The following is a 19,997-nucleotide window of genomic DNA, read 5'->3' as shown; positions in this document are numbered from 1 at the left end:
GAAATTAAGTTAAATTATCATGAGTTAACTAGTGTGCAAATTTTTATGATCTAGGGTGTCTTGCAAATTTTGCCCGGCAGCTTGCATGCGCTACGCTGCTTAAAGAATTGAGAGGGTTAAATGCTAAATTCTCATTGGTTGTAGAAGTTGCAAATGAGAGCAAAGGGACACGTCTCTTGCCTCTTCAATATGTATTTAAAAAAACAAAAAGAAGAAGAAAGAAGGAAGATTTAGACAAACATCCATTTCATTCGTTCTTCTCCTCAGTTAAGTTTGAAGAATAGAGAGGAAAAAAAGAAAGAAAGAGGCAAGGCTGTAGAGAGCTAGGAGACATTAAGAAGGAAATAAAAAGGCAATCCTAGCTAAAGATGAGGTATATTACTCACTTTTCTAGTTAGCATTTTATTAACTTAATCAAAACAATGATGATAAGATGAAAGCAAATGGTGTTGTACAATGAGTGTTGGATCTTGGATCTTGGAAATTATTTGATAGATTGTATTATAAAAAAAAGAAATAAAAAGAAGCCATAGATCCGGTAAGGACCTCTCTGCCGATCACCGGAGAACCTCTCTGCGTCTTAACCAGCCGTAAGACCCAAAAAGAAGTCATGGGTGGCGGTCCTATGACTCAAACCATTGGAACTTTGGCTTCAATAAGGAATCAGTGAAAAACAAGAGGGAGGCAACGAGAAAGGGAAATTTTGATATAACACCCTGAAATTCTAAAATTTGTAAATATGTCCAGATTGATTGTAGAACAGTCCAAAACAAATGTCTAAACGAATAATTTTATATGACCCCCTGAAAGTTTGCAGAACTTGTGAACAGGTCCTGACAGTGAAGTAGGACTATAAATGGGATAGGACAATTATCTATAGACCCTCTAAACTTTCTTTTCTTTGCTAAAAGGTCCTAAATGATTGAAAGAGAATTTAAAAAATTGAGCGAATGTCATTTAGGATCCTGGACAATTTGAGAGAGGCTTCTAAGAGGTCCAAAAATAATGGAACTTTATTATAAAGATTAGATATTTTGATTTTGACCCTATTTGAACCTAGATTTATGAAATGACTAAACTATAGTATAAGTCTAAATTAAATTGACTTTGAACTTATAATTTCATTCTATATGAGCTTATTGGACCAAACTGGAAGGATCAAATCGATTAAGAAGTGAGTTCATTTCTCACTGGTATTTTTATAATACAAATCACATGAGTATTATATATTTGATTGAATATGACACAATGAAATGTGAAGAGTTATGCTCTGATAACCTATCACAATAATATAATTTGATTTCGTATGAGATATGAAAATTAATTTTTGATTTCAATATAAAACATGAAAATAAATTTTGATTTCATATAATATATGATAAGTGATTTTGGTTCTCATGCGATGTCAAATAATTATAAATATTGCCTTCTTTGAAAGCTATTGAACAAAGAAGTGATTTAAATGTATTTCAACAGTTTGACAGATTCAAGAGATTTTCCCGTGATTTGGTATTTGAAAAAAAAAATTATAAAAATAAATTTTGTGAACTGTTTTGATTTTGAGATAATGAGATTTACGATCATCCACTTGATTTAAAGTGTTTATAAATTTGACAAGTGAACATACCGATATTATTTTGGTATAAGTGATAAAAACAAGCAACTTGAAAAGTAATGTGTTTTTGCATCAAGTGATTTGATAAGTGATGTGTTTTCGAAATCAAACTATTTGACAAGTGATTCTTAATGTCTTCAAAACCCTCAAAAGTCCACTATGGAGTGATGTGCTTGTGTCTGTCATATAGTTTGAATGCATATTTATGTGGTCCTTTTGGGCATTTGTGATGTGGCCGACGGTCTATTGTAGTGTTTTTGTTCCTGAGAACTATGTATTATGTGATGCATTTTGGCATTCTTATGCTACTAAGCTATAATATGTAGCCTTAGTGTGACCTACGAGATTCGAATTCTTGCAACTATATGAAAAATTATGAGATTTGAGATTCTAACATTTGATTGTGAATTTGAGAAAACGGTAATTTTCTGGCCTTGCACAAAATTTAATAGGTTGTTTTCCTTCTTAGCATTTATCTTGATTTCAAAATGTCTGATATAGTAAAGTATGACAGTATATTCAGTCTACACATAAAATCTGATTTAGTAAAGAATTTTAAAAATATTACATTATATTTTTTTGAAAATAATGATAATGTGTTCTTTTACATAATATTTCATCATTTCAGTATTTCAGATGCAAACCTATAATTTACTATTTCTGAGAATTATTATTTTGTTAGATATCTAGGAACTCTAGTAAGACATATTCTCACTGGAGTTTAGCTCACCTCGTCGTTTTTATTTTTATTTTTCATATTTTCTGTTCTCTGCATCTATGTCGGACTTTTGATTCAGGTGTTTTGTTAGGAGACATTCTAAGAAGAATTTCTCTTTTTGCTTATATGTAGCCAAGCGATAGGTCTTGGGTTATGTAGAATGCTCATATATTAGTAAATTTTAAATTGTAAGTACTAGCTATAAATAGTTTGCACTGAGCTTCCACCATCAATAGGTATAATGCTTTGCAAAAAGCTATGTGATATGATATGCAAGGGTTGATATGCGCATGAGGCCTATCTTGTGCACGGGTTGCTACTGCCGCATACTCGTGTCTCTATCTTCCGCTATTATTTTCCGGGTGTGATAGTAAGATGGTATTAGAGCTTAAGATATAGATCCAATTGAATTTTGAAGAGGATGTAGTGACAAATAAGGTTACTGGATTGGGATTACATAAAGGATGTTTAGCAATCTAGTTGAAAGTATAATCATGGATGATATGACAAGTTAGTTGATCAAGTGGTTATGAAACATATAAGCATTAATTCTGTTATGATGGGAGATAAATCTTTGAAATCATTAGACGATATGATTTTTATTTAGTTTTGACATCGTGGAATTTAAGGGATAGCATAGCTAGTATGATATATGATGAGAATAGGCACTGTAGTATGAGGCATGATGAGAATACGTGCTTATGAATGAATTTATTTGTGGAGTACTATGATAATTATAAATTTATTATTTAATTTGATGATTACGATTCATGTGGTTGAATTATAGTGCTAATATTATTTATTTTGGTGATGTCATTGGATTGATGACGACACTAACTCCACGGACTGAAGAATAGGATATCTAGGTTCAGTTAAGGAGAAATTTATTGTAGTGTCATTTATGTTATATAGGATCCTCAAAGAGTCAAGAAGCATATGGATCAATATGAAATTTTCTTGGTTACCCAATTATTCTTACATAGATGTTTTTGCACCAAATTAATTGGATTTATAGTTTAAATGTTAAAATCTATTGGGGTTACTAGATGTATTTCTTTCATTTAGATCAATGTGTTGTGCGCATTTCTTCTTTCTTAGAAGCGTGTTTTATAGAATAATATAGTGGTATTAAACTAAGGATTTAATATAAAGATGAGTTTGGTAATTGGAGGCATTATTAGTATAAGGAAATACATGATATAAAATATAAAGGGATCAGAAACAGAAACATGAGAGATACATGATTTCACCCTTCCGATAAATCATTTGAAGGCAGAAATTTGATGAGTTTGTTGGGGTACACAATTCAGATGATTTATAAAAAAAATTGAGCAATGAATTAGATGATCAATGATCCTTTAACGTGTGAACTTCATAGTGCCAGCTTAAAATTTGTAGGGATTGTGTTTGACCTGGAGTCGTTTATAGCAATTGATGGCTACATACAATGATGAGATTCAATTGAACTATGAAGTTGCTAATCTCAATTAATAGTCAGACGACGAGATATTTTATTACTCCTGGTCTTGGTTTTGAACATAATCAAGTGGACAAGAATATACTTGTCAAACTATTTCAAATATGACTACTATCTACTGTAAGCAACAAGACCAGATTTCAACCAATGGTCTAGGATAATAGTCCTCCAGGACTGAGAATAGCATTATGGAGTTTAAAAGATGACATCGGCCACTTTTGATAGAATTATGTATCCAATTTTAGAACACTAATCATGGGAAGAGAGAAATTGGTTATCGTCATATATGTTAAAGAATTGTTTATTTAATCAACGACAATGGGAGAGAGAACCCTAAGCCCTACTTCTTATAAGCTATTGTAAGATGACCATATGAATATCTTCTATGAGATTTATTCTCTTCGATCACCTACAAGAGAAAGAGCAAGATGTTCTGGAACTAGAGGTCTTCTAAAGCAAAAGTAGCAAGAACAATTACAAAGACCATTTGTTAATAAGTATCTATTAGGGGTAGTGTGTTAATGGCTTATTAGAGTTGTAGAGTTAGAATTAAAATTTTGGATAAGAACATTGGTATTGGAGATACATGATTCCGATATTATATTAAAGATGAAATTGATTAACTTCAAGCATGATTTTACTCTATGTTGTGAGAAGGTGATCTTAGAACTCAAAGACATCCTGAATTTTTCTATTAGAGTCTTGAATCTCGAGGATTCTTAAGGGTTATCTCATTCCTTAAAGTTTGTTGATTGTTGCATTTATTCTTAAGATTATCTGACTGTTCTTAGAAAGGATTTCAGTATTCGAGAAATTTTCAAGAGTGGTTTGAAATGAACTACCAGGTATACCTCCAAATAAGAAGATTTGGTTTCAATTGACTTGGTGCTAAATAAAAATCCAATTTTTAAAGCCTTATCACATAGTATTAAATGAGTTGCAAGAGCTTGGGGTTTAGTCCCTAGAACTTCTAGTTGAAGATTTTATTAGTACTAATGTGTCACCATGGAGACTACCACTATTGTGTGTGAAAAAAAGAATAATAGCATGTGACTATGTATTGACTTTTGCAGATCAAATTGAATAATGATTTGTAATATGTGTTCAGTATTAGTTGATGACTTACTCGATCGAAAAAAGGGGAGCTCAAGTATTTTAAAGATAGATTTTTATTCTGACTACTATTATTTGACACCAATGTAGAGGACATAATAAAACTGCATTTTGTACCTGTTATTACTATTATGAATTCCAATGTTATTATTTGGGTTCTTAAATGTACATTTGACGTTACAAGTTTCATGAATAAGGTGTTCAAAACCATATGTTTATTACGGTGTTTATTAACAATCTCTTAGTGCATTGAAAGAGTTAGAAAAAGCATGAGGAGCAAAAATGATGTGTACTGGAAATTTTAGGGGAAAAAAAAGAAGTGTATGCAAAACTCAATGAGTGTGAATTTTGATTGAAGGAATATATTTCATTGAATATATAATATCTAAATCCGGATACTTGTAGACCTGTGTAAGATAAATGTTGAGGTTAATTGGAAGGGATAAACAAATGTGTGAGAATTTTGTAGTTTTCTAGTTTCCTTTGCATTGCCTCACTTTGACCCATCCCTCCCAAAAGGCAACTTGTTTACTTAAGTGAACATGAGAAACTTTAAAAAAAATATAACCTCTTATTTTACCTTCTAGAGATGCATGTTTTTAACATTTATAATAATTCTTTTAAAAATTAATTATGAAATATAGTCATGATTTAGAGTTGACAATAATAATATTTGCTCCTAAATATTTTTTATAATGATGTTATAGAGGACAGCGTGACATGTATATTGTCCACAAGATTTAAAGTGTACATTTACACAGAGAATTAAATTTGAGGAAGAAAGTACAATTAGAACTTTTAAAAGATTTTAATGTGACCATCAGCTATTATCCCGACAAGGTAACTACCATTGCTCATACCTTGACTTATCTGATGTCATCTCAAAATGTGATATTGGAGGATTTGAGTTATATGAGAATTGAAATTGCATTCCACCAAATCAAGATTAAATTAGTGAATATTATACAACCTTTGTTATTTGATAAGATAAAAGTAATTCAGCAAAATTGTTTTCAGTTGAGGAACATCAAGAAGAATAGATGAGGGCAAGGATTTAAAATATCGAATACTTGAAATTCGGGGGCAAGGATTTAAAATATCGAATACTTGAAATTCGGAGTGAGAGTTAATGCATCTGATGTTTCAATAAAAATAAGAAAAAAAGCAGAGGGGGATCATTCAAAGAATTTGTTGCTCCTCTTCAACTATTGGAGCCGATTATGTCATACAAGTTAGTGTTACTGCAATCTTTATCTAAAGTATATCAACTTCATGTGTAAGTACTAAGGAAATTCATATGAGATCCAAACAAGATCATCATATTGTTCCTAATGGAATTCAAAATAGACTTTATTTATGGAGAGAAACTAGAGAGTATTGCAGATTACAAAGAACAAATACTTAGGCACCAACCATCAGATATGTAAAAGTTCAATGGAACATCACTCCGAGAAGGAAACAATTTGGGAAATCGAAGATTCTATATGAAACAAATATTTGATTTTTTTTTAATTTAAGTATGCCAAGTTTCGAGGACGAAACATTTTATTAGGAGTGTAGAATGTAGTAACCCTATTTTCTTAACAAATTAAGTTAAATTATCATGAGTTAACTAGTATGCAAATTCTTATGATCTCGGGTGTCTCTTACAAATTTTGCCCACCAGCTTGCATGAGCTGCATCGCTTAAAGAATTGAGTGGGTAAGTGCTAAATTCTCAGTTGTAGAAGGTTGCAAATGAGGGAAAAGGGACACATCTCTTTCCTCTTCAATATGTATTAAAAAAAAAGAAAGAAGGAAGATTTAGAGAAACACTCACGTCATTCGTTCTTCTTCTCAGTTAAGTTTGAAGAATAGAGGGGGGAAAAGAAAGAAGGTGAGAAAGAAGGTAAGGCTGTAGAGAGCTAGGAGACATGAAGAGGAAATAAAGAGGCACTCCTAGCTAAAGAGAACGTATACTACTCAATCTCTAGTTAGCATTTTATTGACTTAATCAAAACAACTATGAAAGATGAAGCAAATGGTGTCGTAAAATGAGTGTTGGATCTTGGAAATTATTTGATAGGTTGTATTATAAAAAAAAGAAGCCCTAGATTCAGCGAGGACCTAGATGCTAATCACCTTCAACCACCGAAGAACCTCTAAGAACCTCTCCGTCACTTGACCACCGGTAGGACCTAAGGAAAAGTCATGAGTGGTGGTCCTATGGCTCAAACCCATGGAACTTTGGTTTCAATAAGGAAATAGGTAGAAACAAGAGGAAGAAGACGAGAAAGGCAAATTTTAATATAATCCCCTGAACTTCTAAAATTTGTAAATATGTCCAGATTGATTGTAGAACGCTCCAAACCAAATGTTATTTGAATGAATAATTTTATATGACTCCGTCAAAGTTTGCAAAACTTGTGGACAAGTCCTGATAGTAAAGTAGGATTATAAATGGGCTAAAATAATTATGTATAGATCCTCTAAACTCTTTTCTTTGCTCAAAGGTCCTAAATGATTGAAAAAGAGTTTAAAAAATTGAGCAAGTGTCATTTAGGACAGGATTCTAAGAGGTCCAAAAATAATGGAACTTTGTTATAAAGATTGGATATTTTGATTTTGACCCTATTTGGACCTAGAATTATGAAATGACTAAACTATAGTATAAGTCTAAATTGAATTGACATTAACCTTCTAATTTTATTCTATAGGAGCTTGATAATATTGAAGGGGCCAAGTTGGGAGAATCAAATTGAGGTGAGTTTATTTCTCACTAGTATTTTTATTATACAAATCACATGAGTATCGTATTATATTAAATATGATATATTAAAATGTGATTTGACTTATGCTCTGATAGCCTATCACAATAATAAAATTTGATTTCGTATGAGATATGAAAAGTAATTTTTTATTCCATATAAAATATGAAAATAAATTATATAAAATGTGATAATTGATTTTTGTTCTCATGCGATGTCAAATACTTATGAATATTGCCTTATTTAAAAGCTATTGAAAAAGGAAGTGATTTAAATGTGTTTCAAAGTCTGACAGATTCAAGAGATTTTCTGTGATTTGGTATATGAAACAAAATAATAATAAAAATAATTTTGTGAACTGTTTTTGATTGAGAAAATGAGATTTACGCTCATTCACTTGATTTAAAGGGTTTCTAATTTTGACAAGTGAACATATCAATATTACTTTGGTACAATTGATAAAAACAAGCAATTTGATAAGTGATGTGTTTTGTATCAAGTGATTTGACAAGTGATGTGTTTTCGAAATCCAGTTATTTGACACGTGATTCTTGATGTTTTCAAACCCTCAAAAGTCCAGTATGGAGTAATATACACTGATATGATGAGCAAATCCTTCTACGATGTTCAACACTACAGTTCTTATCCATGTTATCGCCCATATTCATGTTCTTCTATTCCAATATTGTTAGTATATATCGTTAATCTACATACTGCAATAAAATTCAACTGAATTAGTATTTTAATTCGAAGGATGACAATTAGAGTTTTGCTAAGATTTACAAAGAGAAGGAGATAAAAAGATTGGAGGCTTCGTACCTTTTTTAGCTAGAAATTCGCCCCGATTGAAGCTATCAATTTTATTTATTGATGGAAGGAATAACCACTAAAAGCTTACAAAAGGACAGGGTTTTGAAAACTTTTCAACATGTGAAAAAACAGGATATTATAACACTAGCATGTAACAAGAAACATACAACATGTCCAAAATTTCTGAGATCCCCAGAGAATGAAAATACATGTCAACAAAACCAGCCCCCATCTAATATGTTCTTCAAGCTGGTTACTCATACCTTCACACCTTCACATTGGATCTTGTTAGATATCATTAGGTACTATCAGATTTTATTGGATATGACTATATCCCATACTGACTGTCATATTTCCTAATCTCTATTTAAAAGACATTAGTGTTAGATGAAATAAAATTTTTGCTCTCTTTCTTTATATGATCTCAAAACCTACTTCTTGATCCTAGATAACTTCTCGTCTTTTCTCAACCTCGAGGACACCAACACAGGCACTGACTCTATGTTTCCCCTTGGCAATTCCTAAACATTTATAAAATACCCCTAGCTTCAAAAAAGAATGTCGGATCTGTTGTTCACCATGTGAATAGTAATTCATGAACAGGTGCTCTCTAGGGCATCTTCCCATGATTTTTTGCAGCCATTTAGCAGTAGATTTTGGCATTATTTATTCTGACTGACCCGCCTAGGGTTTCTTCTGGCCTATATGGTTTTACAAGACTTGATTCGAATGTTGAGAGTGTCTTATTTCTGACCATTTGGCCATCTATTTATTATAGAAACGAGCATTTCTTGTGATTTCTATCTAACTTTATTCTGGACTCTTGGCTTGTTTGTACGTCGGTGATATACGACTATGACCACAGTTTTTTGAGTGCTGATGTCTTCAAGTACTCTAGGCAAAAATAACGTCACAAAAACTATTGCAACTAGTTTTGTTCCCATGTGTAACAAGCTGGGCATATATATTATATACACTCTAGCTGGAGGGGAATTGGTAGTAATTAGTAGATATCACTAGGTATTAGTAGATATTATTAGAGATTATAAGATATTATTAGATATGTCTATATCCTATAACTATTTTGTAATATCCTCCTAATCTCAACTTATGTGAGGTTGGAGTTGAATGGAATAATAACTTTGCTTCCTTTCCTTTTCTACAACTTATGTGAGATGGCAATTCTACTTCTTAAAGAAAATTGTGATTTTTATTATGAAAATGTTAGCACACAAAGGGGGAAAAACCAAAGCACGAGAAGCAGGACCAAATCCATATCAGCATTCATGCCTATTCCCATATTGTTACTTAATTATGTGTCATATGCAAATTCAGTTGGAATTAATATTTGAGTGGCAGAGACGGAATTAGGATGTTAGGGTTTTGTTATGATTTACCAAGAGAAGGAGAAGAAAAAATTGAAGGGTTTATAACCTCATATTGGGTTCCTTAAAAGAAAATTACTTTTTCGAGATGGCAATTCTACTTCTTTAATGCCTAAAAAACTAGAATTAGATACTACATAAAGGATTTGTATTTACGAAACTAGATTTATATACTACAAAAAGGAACTGTTTCTTAAAACATGTGTACCTATATAAGTATATAACTACGAAGAACTGTATTTATTAGTTAAGTAAAAAAACACAAACGACAAATGAATATCAAAGGATTCTAATCTAAATCTGAGCAAGTTTTCTAGAATATTATTGATTTTTCTTTTTGGGTCTCCAATAAATTTTTTTTAGAGACTGAACCATATAGAACCATAAATGCATGTGAACCCCAATACAAAGTGGAAACAATCTTACTAGTTTTGAGCCATCTTCATGTGTGCTTCTGCTGCGTACTGTGCCTTCAAACTCTTCTATCAGTTTCTAGTGGTGAACTAATTTGTCCTATGCTGTGTGTGGTGTTTCCCCTCTTTCTGTTAATTATGAATTTCTCAATCCCCACAAGCCTTCCTATCCTGAAAGTGAATGATACTGCATATCTAAAGACATCAAGAAAACAAAAAATAAAAAATAAAAAAATAAAGAGAGAAGAGTATTGGAGAAGAATTTCATTTGAAGTCAACAGCACTTATCAAGCTCAGTTCCTTTACTGCACAAAACATTAATAACTTACATTAAGCATCTCATGGAACGCCTACTAATTCACAACATTCATGTCATGTCTCATCACAACCACCTGCTTGTGCTTACAAAGAACCATTTGTCTTACAGATGCAAACTTTCCAAATGCCTACAATGAGCCACCATGATAGCCCTGGACATGTCTACGGTGAAACACCAGACTGAGAATCTAGCTCATGCATGCCCTTTATGTTTCTTCTACATGAAGTCCGTCACTGTAACATTTCAGTACTAAGACATCATACCACAGTTAAACCATAGCTCATCCCAAGTATCAGTCACCCTTTACTGTTAGTCATCACAGAATGAATTCCTTTAAACAGAAAGAACCAAAAGGGCTATACTTTATGGCAAACAAATGCAATGTACACATTAACACACCTCAATTTTTAAAGGGTAGCATTGCAGCTCTGGAAATCTCCCATGCCCAGCACGGGGGGAAAATCTAAGAGCACATTATATATCTGAAGACAGGCTTGGGATGGCAAATTTTTTACTGTAGACACCATTTTCTTTGACATACCAATCACGGCTATTAAAGAAAATTCATAAACAGATAGTTAATATTGCAAACCATGATACTTTACATGTTCATAAAAGAATATTCCTATTCCAGTCCACTGTGTGCTGAGGTTTAGCTACAGAACTAGCAATTGTATATTGAATTAAATAAGCATAGTCATAAGAAAAGTAACAACGAATTAGTAAATCGAAGAAATAATGGGTCAGCCAGAACATAAACATATTCATACCTGGATGTTTTTGAAGACCCTTTTGTTGTCAGGATCAATGACAATATTATATATTGCATCTGGGGGCAATCCAACATTAAATTTTACTTTCAAATTGCAAAGGGAACCTTTTGGTACACTAACCTGCAAATCAAATAAAGTTCTTGAAAATTTGTGTGTATACAATGCAGCTAAAATTTTAAGCTAAATGCTATAAAGTTGTACCAACACAGAAGTTGATGGAATTATACTTGTTAACAAATTAATCCATATGAAACATAGTTTTCTCAAAGAAATGCCTTTTTCTCTTGGACAAAGTTCTTTATCAATAAAAGAAAAAAAATCAATGAAGTCCTAATGAAAACATGCCTGATCAACGGTAAGGAAACAAAATAAATGGCAATGGACAAGACATTCATAGAGAGCCATTGAATAACTGGTTCTTCTTTTATAGTTAAAGTAATACCGTTATTTCTGGAGACTGACCAACCCAATTAGGATTTTCTTTCCAAGCTTGCAATTGCTTATCTAAGTTAACCTCAAAAGCGTTAAATGATTGTCTCCCCATCATTGTTAGAGGATTTGCAGCACCAATCTTCACTTCATTCTTTGCAAAATGCTTGAAATGTGACTAGAAAAGCAAAAGAACAATCTATTTTAGCAGCATGAAATATCAAGGATTCTTTAGGTAGGAAAAAGCTTAGAAGACAGACTTTCAAACTGTTTTGAAGTCTATCAGGTATCTGCTTAACAAATTCCAATGCTGGAAGAAGATTTGCTGGACATCGTTCTCCTTGCCTGACATGGTTATCAAACTTCCCTTTCTTGCCATCCATCTATAAGATATGAAGCCCAAAATGGAAGAAGTCAGTAAAAGAGTGTGTGTAGGTATTAAAGAAAAACATAATCTAATGAGAGATATTTTCTTATAGATTTAGAAATTTCAACAAAATTTTGAGAACATAGTTCGCTTGTGCCCAGCAAATATCACTACCGCTATCATGAAGAAGATAAGATTGAAAGGCCAGTCATAAACAACTTTTCTGTTCGAGAACAAAAGGGAGTGTGTCTATTTATTATATTATATATATATATATATATATATATATATATATATATATATATATATATATATATATATATATATGAGAAATTATGGAGAAACTTGCGTACCAAAGTTTTTTCATTGAACTTGGTAGTGAGTGTTGGCCAAATCTAGCCCTAGATCCATGGCTTTGGAGATGGTAGCATCTTTTTTTTAAAGTAGTGTTGAATAGTATTAAGGCTTTTCTCCTCCGAGGATTGATGTAGGGTCTTGATTTTGGCCACTCACTTCAAGTTCAATGGAGAAACTTGGTACAAGGTTTTCCTATCCTATTATTTCTATATATATATATATATATATATATATATATAATATATATATATATATATATATATATATATATATATATATATATTATATATATATACACACACACACATAAGATGAGGGGGGTGATCTAGGAACTAATGATGAACAGATGAATTCCCTCCACCTCAAAATAAATGGAAACGCAATATATTTGGTGCCATTTCTTTGGTCCAAATGTTTAGATTCACCAAAGTAAGCATGGAAAGTGGAACCTTTTGATGAAGATAGATGATATCCAATGTTGTAAAAATGGAATATCCAATTTCATAAAAATGGAACATCACTACAACCTCTTTCACTATTTGGTTAATTGCTCATAACAGACTGCTAACAAAGGAAAGATTATGCAAAATGGGGATTATAGATTATAATACTTGTTTATGCCAAAACACAGTTGAAACTCAGAGGCACTCATTTTTTGAGCGTGTCTTCTTAGCTGAAGTGTGGAACCAAATTATGCTTTGGCCTGGTTCTAAGATGAGTTGTAAATGGAATTCAGTCTTTCAATATGTTAACCAACAAGGGAAAAATTATATAGCAAATGTGAGAAGAATGATTGTGGCTGCAATTTATGGGGTGTGGTTTGAGAGAAATATCATATTGCATTCTAATGCTGCTACAGTTCCAGATATTGTGACAAAGAGGATTAAAGCCTCAGGGTTATCATCTTTGTATAAGTCTACTATAGTACTATTCCTCTCAAATATAAGGAGTGGATAGATTCTTTAAGATAGAGATGTTCTAACTGAAAGATAAAGATTTACAACGTAGATTGAGAGTGTAATCACTTGGGGATGCTAAGGAATTGATGTACATACAATGCTTACTTGGTGAATGAAAACATAATCATTGACCAAAAAAAATACATGGGACTTGTCTCGTGTATATAACAAAGAGATTAACCTTGGCCGATGAAATACATAGGACTATCAGTCTAGTTTTTTAAAACAGAGAGAAAATGCACTTTTTCCCAACAAAATACATGGAATTACTAGTCCTGTATATTTTTCGGGCATATAAAACTGAAATGTACCGTAATTTTTCTCACAACCGTCGCTGCTCTCTCTCTCTCTCTCTCTCTCTCTCTCTCTCTCTCTCTCTCTCTCTCTCTCTCTCTCTCTCTCTCTCTCTCTCTCTCTCTCTCTCTCTCCCACCAACTCCAAAGCGGATGCCGACGCAGTCTAACAACGTCCAACATCGACAAACCCCGACGCTCATGAACTCTGATCATCTGCCTTTAGTCCAGATCCAGGTTCATCTCCGTCTCCTCCTCTACCACAGCTCCACCAACTTTGATCCAACGACTAGCCTCCTCCGCAAGGTGAAAATTTTCTCTTTGTGTAGAACTTTTTAGTTTCAATTGAAATATGAAAATTATGATGAATTTTGAATAATATTACTTTAATTTTGATCAATGATGTGGCTTGGTTACAATTAGGAGTTAACCAAAAAAGAGCACTTAGGATTTTAGAGTTGCATAATATGAATTTTTACAAATTATTTGAATATTATAAATTGTAAAATTTTAAGTAGAGTTTAACTAGAAATTTGATATAGGGTTTGTCAATTACGGTTTTACAAGAAATTTGATATATGAAATTTAATATAGGGGTTTTCAGTTACAGGTTAACTAGAAAGTTAATATAGGAAATTTGATATAGATTTTTGAAGTCTCGAAATATGATGGAATGTTAATCTTTTAGTTTTGATGGCGAACGGAATACTCATTTTTACTTTTTCAATTGAAGACTAAGTGTTGGAATAAATAGTACACCCATATACGAGGGAGGTTCTTGAAAAATGTTCATGTTATCCATATCATTCAATTTTGATGGACTGATGAAGGAAATACATAGAGTTACTTAAATTAATCGAGGAGAACATGCAACTAAGTTGTTCTGCAACTATCTGATAAACGAGAGTAGAACAATTGCTATAGAAATCACCAATGGTTAGAAAATGATTGGGCACAAAATAACTCTCTGAAAAACAATTCTCAATAGAGTTGCTCATTGAAAAATCTCCAATTCTGGTGTTGCCTAAGTTTCAAAACCTCAGGAAGAGTTCTCCCACATGCTTGTCTTAAAAAATTACCTGAGTGAATTTATATCACCTCCATGTACCATGGACATGGACTTAGAAAATGACTCAAGTGAAGTGTCATGATTAACTACAACATTTAAACAGGTCTTCCCTTGTTGGGATGTCAAGTGTTATGTTCAATAACTTTTGAACTAGAGTTTTAAGGAAACGAGCTTGGTCACATAAAGATTTTTCTAGTATCAAATTGTACTTTAAAAATTCAATCTTTACATTATACCTTTTTTAGCGAGATAATAATATGTGTAATATTTTCCAGTTTTCATGGAGCCATACGATGATAAGTTGATCATGTACCACCATGGAGGGCCAAGTTATATGGAGAGCCAGAATTTCACTCATATGCTTTGAGATTATGGAGATACATGTGTCGAATGGCTGCTTAGACGGTTTGGTCGGGCACAAAATGATCCAGAAGAAGTTGAAAGAATAGAGAAAGCCCAAGAAAGGAGGGCATCAAATAAACTATGCAAATACGCATCATCAATAGATATATAGATGGAATAATCGATATCTGAGCATTGTGGAACAGATTGATCCTCCTCCTTGGGAGTCGGATTACATTACTTAGTTATTGGGGGATTACTAGAAGATGAATAATAAATGAGACAACGGCTCCAATTGAAATTTCTCTACTATAGAGATACGTGCCTAGGGTTTTAAATGTGAGAGAATTTGTAAGTTACTTACTATCAATCAAACATCAAATATCAAGCGCACTTGTTTGGTATTCCTAGAAATTGCTTATATATGTTCTTTTTTACTTAATTGCATATAAATCTTGTTGATCATATTGAGGTCATTGCAAATGAGGGCCTGGCACTTAAATAAATCAGGTTCTTTCTACCAGTTTACATGCGTCATCTTTATTGCAACGACCCGCTTCTCTCATTCAAACTTCAACATCTTTTTCTTGCTAGCAGTATTGTTGATGTCCTCTTCTTGCATGCAATCTCATCAGACTCTTCATGGCACACGCTGCTTATTGGCCTCTTCTCGCATGTAGTCTCGCCAACTTCATCTTTGCGCCCATCTGTATTTTAAAGGCGATGGGCCTTAGCGTCTCAAGCGAGCGATCTAACTGCCTTGCGCATTGCCAAGCAATGAAGGTTACTAAGGAAAGCGCCTTTTGGCGCCTCAAAAACTCACCTTTACGCCTCATGACCTTGCATTGGCGTCTTAGGCATGGTACTTGCCTAAGGCATATGATGCAAGACGCATGGTGTCTATCTCTGGTTCAAAACTTTAAGGGTGTGAAAGGTATCCGATAATGTAAAGATTGCTTTTGTTATTGAAATTTTTGTGTTTTTTTTCCTTGGTCAATCTTTTACTTTTTTGTTGTAATGTATTTTATTACCTATACCATTTTGAGGACATGCCATAATCTGATCCTTAAACTTCAAAGTTTGTTGTTTGATAATCTGTGTTAGCGGTACTAGTTAATGTTAATATTCAATATTTTATTACCTTAATATTTGTGACTTTGAAAAGTTGGCACCGATTAATTTGTCTTGCTGCTATTTATTGATATTTGCATATTATTTATAATGTTTATGAATTTTTTGAATGTGTATCGTCTTGGTTCACTTAGACGATCGCCTTTTTGGCGCCCCTCGCCTCAGGCAACATAGGACCTCATCACCTTGACCTTGCCTTTTTCTTTTAAAACACTAGCTTCCAAAGTTCATCAGCCTCATCTTCTCACACGTAATCCTGTCGATCCCTCCTCACGTGCAATCTTGGCAACCTTTTTGCATGTAGCCATCTGCAAGATTGTCTGTCTTTTCCACTCTCAGCTTGAGAAGTGTTGCAGAATTCAAATAATTGTTGTAACCAGTTTTATCTTGTCACAACCAGTTCCTTTCATTTTGGGATATTTGGTTGGAAATGATTCTAATTTTGTTACATATGGACCACCACGACGATTAACAAATATCTTCCACATTATAATTTCCACACTTCATATAAATAATATCAAATTTAGCTACCACTTTCTGCTGCTCCAACAATATAAACGAGACCCACCACAGACCTATAATTTTAGTCTATTAAATAAGAAAAGCCTTGTTTTTACAAGTAACCTACTATCTTATTAACCATTAAATTAAAACCCCTACCAACATAACTCCATAAGAAACAGAATAAACAAGATTAATCAAAACAACCTACTCTTTCACAAACAAATTAGTCCATGAAGATACACCCGAATTTAGTCTAAGATAAAAGGTACAGGAAATTTCATTAGGAAAATAACCCTGTAAAAAAATGTCTACCCAATTTAACCCCGAATTCTAAAAGGCTCAGAAAATGCAAGTCGAATTTTGATTCCGGAGGGGGGGGATTAGAGAGAGAAAATAAATAAATAGGGCTGAATCGGCTACGAGATAAGCAAAAATCAATAATTAAAGAACAATAAACTTCACAGCAACTTACCAGAGCAAGAAGATTCACTTCGAATCCAGCGAGTTTATCAAATTCGAACAGCGATGGGGATCTTAGTATCTTCTACATCTAACAAATAAACAAAAATCTAAAAGTGACAATTGCTTCCTGTTAATTGAAGAAGAGAGACTTTGTGATTGTTAGGTGATCGAGGACCATTTAGATAGACGACGACATCGCGCAATGTGAATGGATCCTAGGAGGTCGAGGTCAGATCCGACCCACATTATGTACGGCCCATTAATAACTTCTGTGGTTGTCCGCGCCGGTAATAAGAAGGCATGTATTATCTGATATCTTTACGATTAATTAAGGCCAAATGACACTTAAATACCTTATAGTTTCACACTATTAGCACTCATATACCCTCAGTTATATTTCGTAGCATTTATATACCCTGAGTTGGTCAAAATTGGCATATTGATGCCCTATGTTTTGCAAACGTGATAATTTTTATTCAAAAGTTCCCATATAATGTTTATATGTTATTCTTATAATTATCTCTCTATTAATTTTGTTGAATTCATTGTTAAATATTTTAAAATTCTATTTTTGAAATAGAATTTTGATGCATTTAAAATTAGAATTAGGTTGGTTTAATAGTAATTTAAGAAATATTGATGGTTAGAAAGCTCCAAAATTAACATATGAATGTTATATAAGAACTTTCGAATAAAAATTTTCATGTTTGCAAAATACAAGGTATTAAAGTGCCTATTTTGACCAACTAAAGGTGTATAAATGCTAAATGAGTGAAACTATAAGGCATTTTAAGTTCTATTTAGCCATTAATTAATAAATATCATCAACCTATTAATGGATGTCCATAAACAACATTTAAGTTATCCTCATGAACTTTTAGGCTTATTTATATAGTCAAAGCATTTATGGTGCATAAGACCATATCAACTACCTATATAACTATTATAACATGTAAAATAGTTTAAGTGTTCATCTCATCAGGAGGGCAACACGTGTCTCACCCTATGCCGAAACAGTCATACTTAAGGAAGGACGACTCGAGCGACTCCAGCGATCGACCCAATAGGTCGGCAACTTGCGAAGCTAACTAAAAAGGCGGTACTTGTCGACCTACCCATACCACTCTACTTGACTCCGCTCCCTATTAGCATTCGACCCTTCCAGGCCGATAACTCGCGAGGCCGATTAAAAAGACAGTGTTTGTCTGCCTCAAATGAGCGGATCGTAAGGTGGTGCACCTTCAGCCCCCCGCCGACAGTCAATCGCTACTGTCCTAGACGTATTATCAGAATCATCATTACTCCAGTCCCAAAAGTCTTTATGACTCATCAGACCTCATCAGCACTACGTGCACCCTATCATCCTCATATTAAACACCTAGATGACGCACCCCCTTCAGCGGCCGACACCTGTAAAGTAGATAACGACCAAGCCACCAGTTGGACTCGGCCAAAGTTACCTATCTACCCTTCTGATCTATTATAAAAAATGAATGGAGGTCTGCTGCTTAAGGTAATCTATTTTAAGCAACTTTTAGCAATTTTATTTGCTACATAACTCTTACTTTCCCACTCAAGTTTTGAACTAACTTGATCGTCGGAGGAACCACCGAAAATCCCAACTCCGACCTCTCACGAACTCTTCATGTGCAGGATAGGTTTTCTAGCTAAGGAACTAACCATCTGAGGAAGCTTGATGACCCTAACACCTCTCATAATCCACAAAATAACCCCTTATTTGATAACTGACATCAATAGTTTGGCGCCCACTGTAGAGCACATCATCCTTCTTCACACAAGATGACTGGTTCTGATCACCCAGGCCGATCCTCTATTCCTTTTGTTGAATGCCAACACTTGGGCTATGTCACTCAAGCCCAACTAGAGGAGTCAGCTCAAAGAATTTCTCAATCTCTCCACCAGCAGTTCGCTTCCTTCATGAACGAACTTCTCAGTCGGATTCCTTCTCAGCACCCCTCTTCATCGGTCGTTGCTCCTCTTCCCCCTCCTATGGGTCTGGCCGAACAGCGACCGCATGAGGACTATGCGGAGCACACTTCTCCTTCCGTCAACAGGCTCGCTTCGCTCCCCCACGTCGACAGTCCAACCATACACTAAGGCAATAGGAGATGAGGGGTTGAATAGGGTCAATGCTAATCTAATTACGATTTTATGCTAATTAAAAACTTTCTTTATTAATTGATTCTTGCAAAAGATATATGAATGAGTTATGAGCAAGAATGTAAAATACAAGCACAAAATAAATATACACAAAGCAAACTCAAACATAAGATATGATCACGGAATTCGGTCAACCCTTGACCTATGTCTCCGCTCCTCACCTCAAGGAGATCTCCACTATATGACACACCCAGTTTGGAAGCCGGAACTTCTCTACACACTCAGTTTTCTAGTTCACCGAAAACTATACAAGTCACTCACAATGTACATACACAAACTACAACCTTAAGTATTGGTCCTTACGTATCGCCTTCCTCAAGTGCTCAGCTTTACTACCTCTTCCTAGGCTTTACTACCGACGTCACTTCTCTTGGTATCGACTACATCCTCACCACACACTTCTCTTGGTGTACTTGTGTAAAACCCCGTAAATTTGAATATTTTATGATAAATAATGATAAATATGTTATATAGTAAAAAATAATATATTTTGATGTTTAGATATGATAAGAATTAATTTGAGATCAATTCAAT

General features: G+C 33.7%; 1 protein-coding gene across 1 annotated transcript in view; it reads right to left on the bottom strand.

Moving 5' to 3' along the window:
* The window catches only part of LOC109843363, a 20,769-nt gene extending 3,250 nt beyond the window's left edge, over positions 1 to 17,519 (bottom strand). The window contains exons 1-4 of the mRNA XM_020412295.1: positions 17,293 to 17,519; positions 12,059 to 12,181; positions 11,812 to 11,976; positions 11,367 to 11,489 (exon numbers count right to left, since the gene is read on the bottom strand). Of these exons, the coding sequence (XP_020267884.1) occupies positions 11,367 to 11,489; positions 11,812 to 11,976; positions 12,059 to 12,181 (411 nt within the window). The 5' untranslated portion in view covers positions 17,293 to 17,519. The remainder of the gene's footprint in view (positions 1 to 11,366; positions 11,490 to 11,811; positions 11,977 to 12,058; positions 12,182 to 17,292) is intronic.

This window comes from Asparagus officinalis, chromosome 5 (genome assembly GCF_001876935.1).
Source record: "Asparagus officinalis chromosome 5, Aspof.V1, whole genome shotgun sequence".
Lineage (NCBI taxonomy): Eukaryota > Viridiplantae > Streptophyta > Magnoliopsida > Asparagales > Asparagaceae > Asparagus > Asparagus officinalis.
Note: the sequence above shows the minus strand (reverse complement) of the source record. Positions and strands in the feature narration are given on the sequence as shown.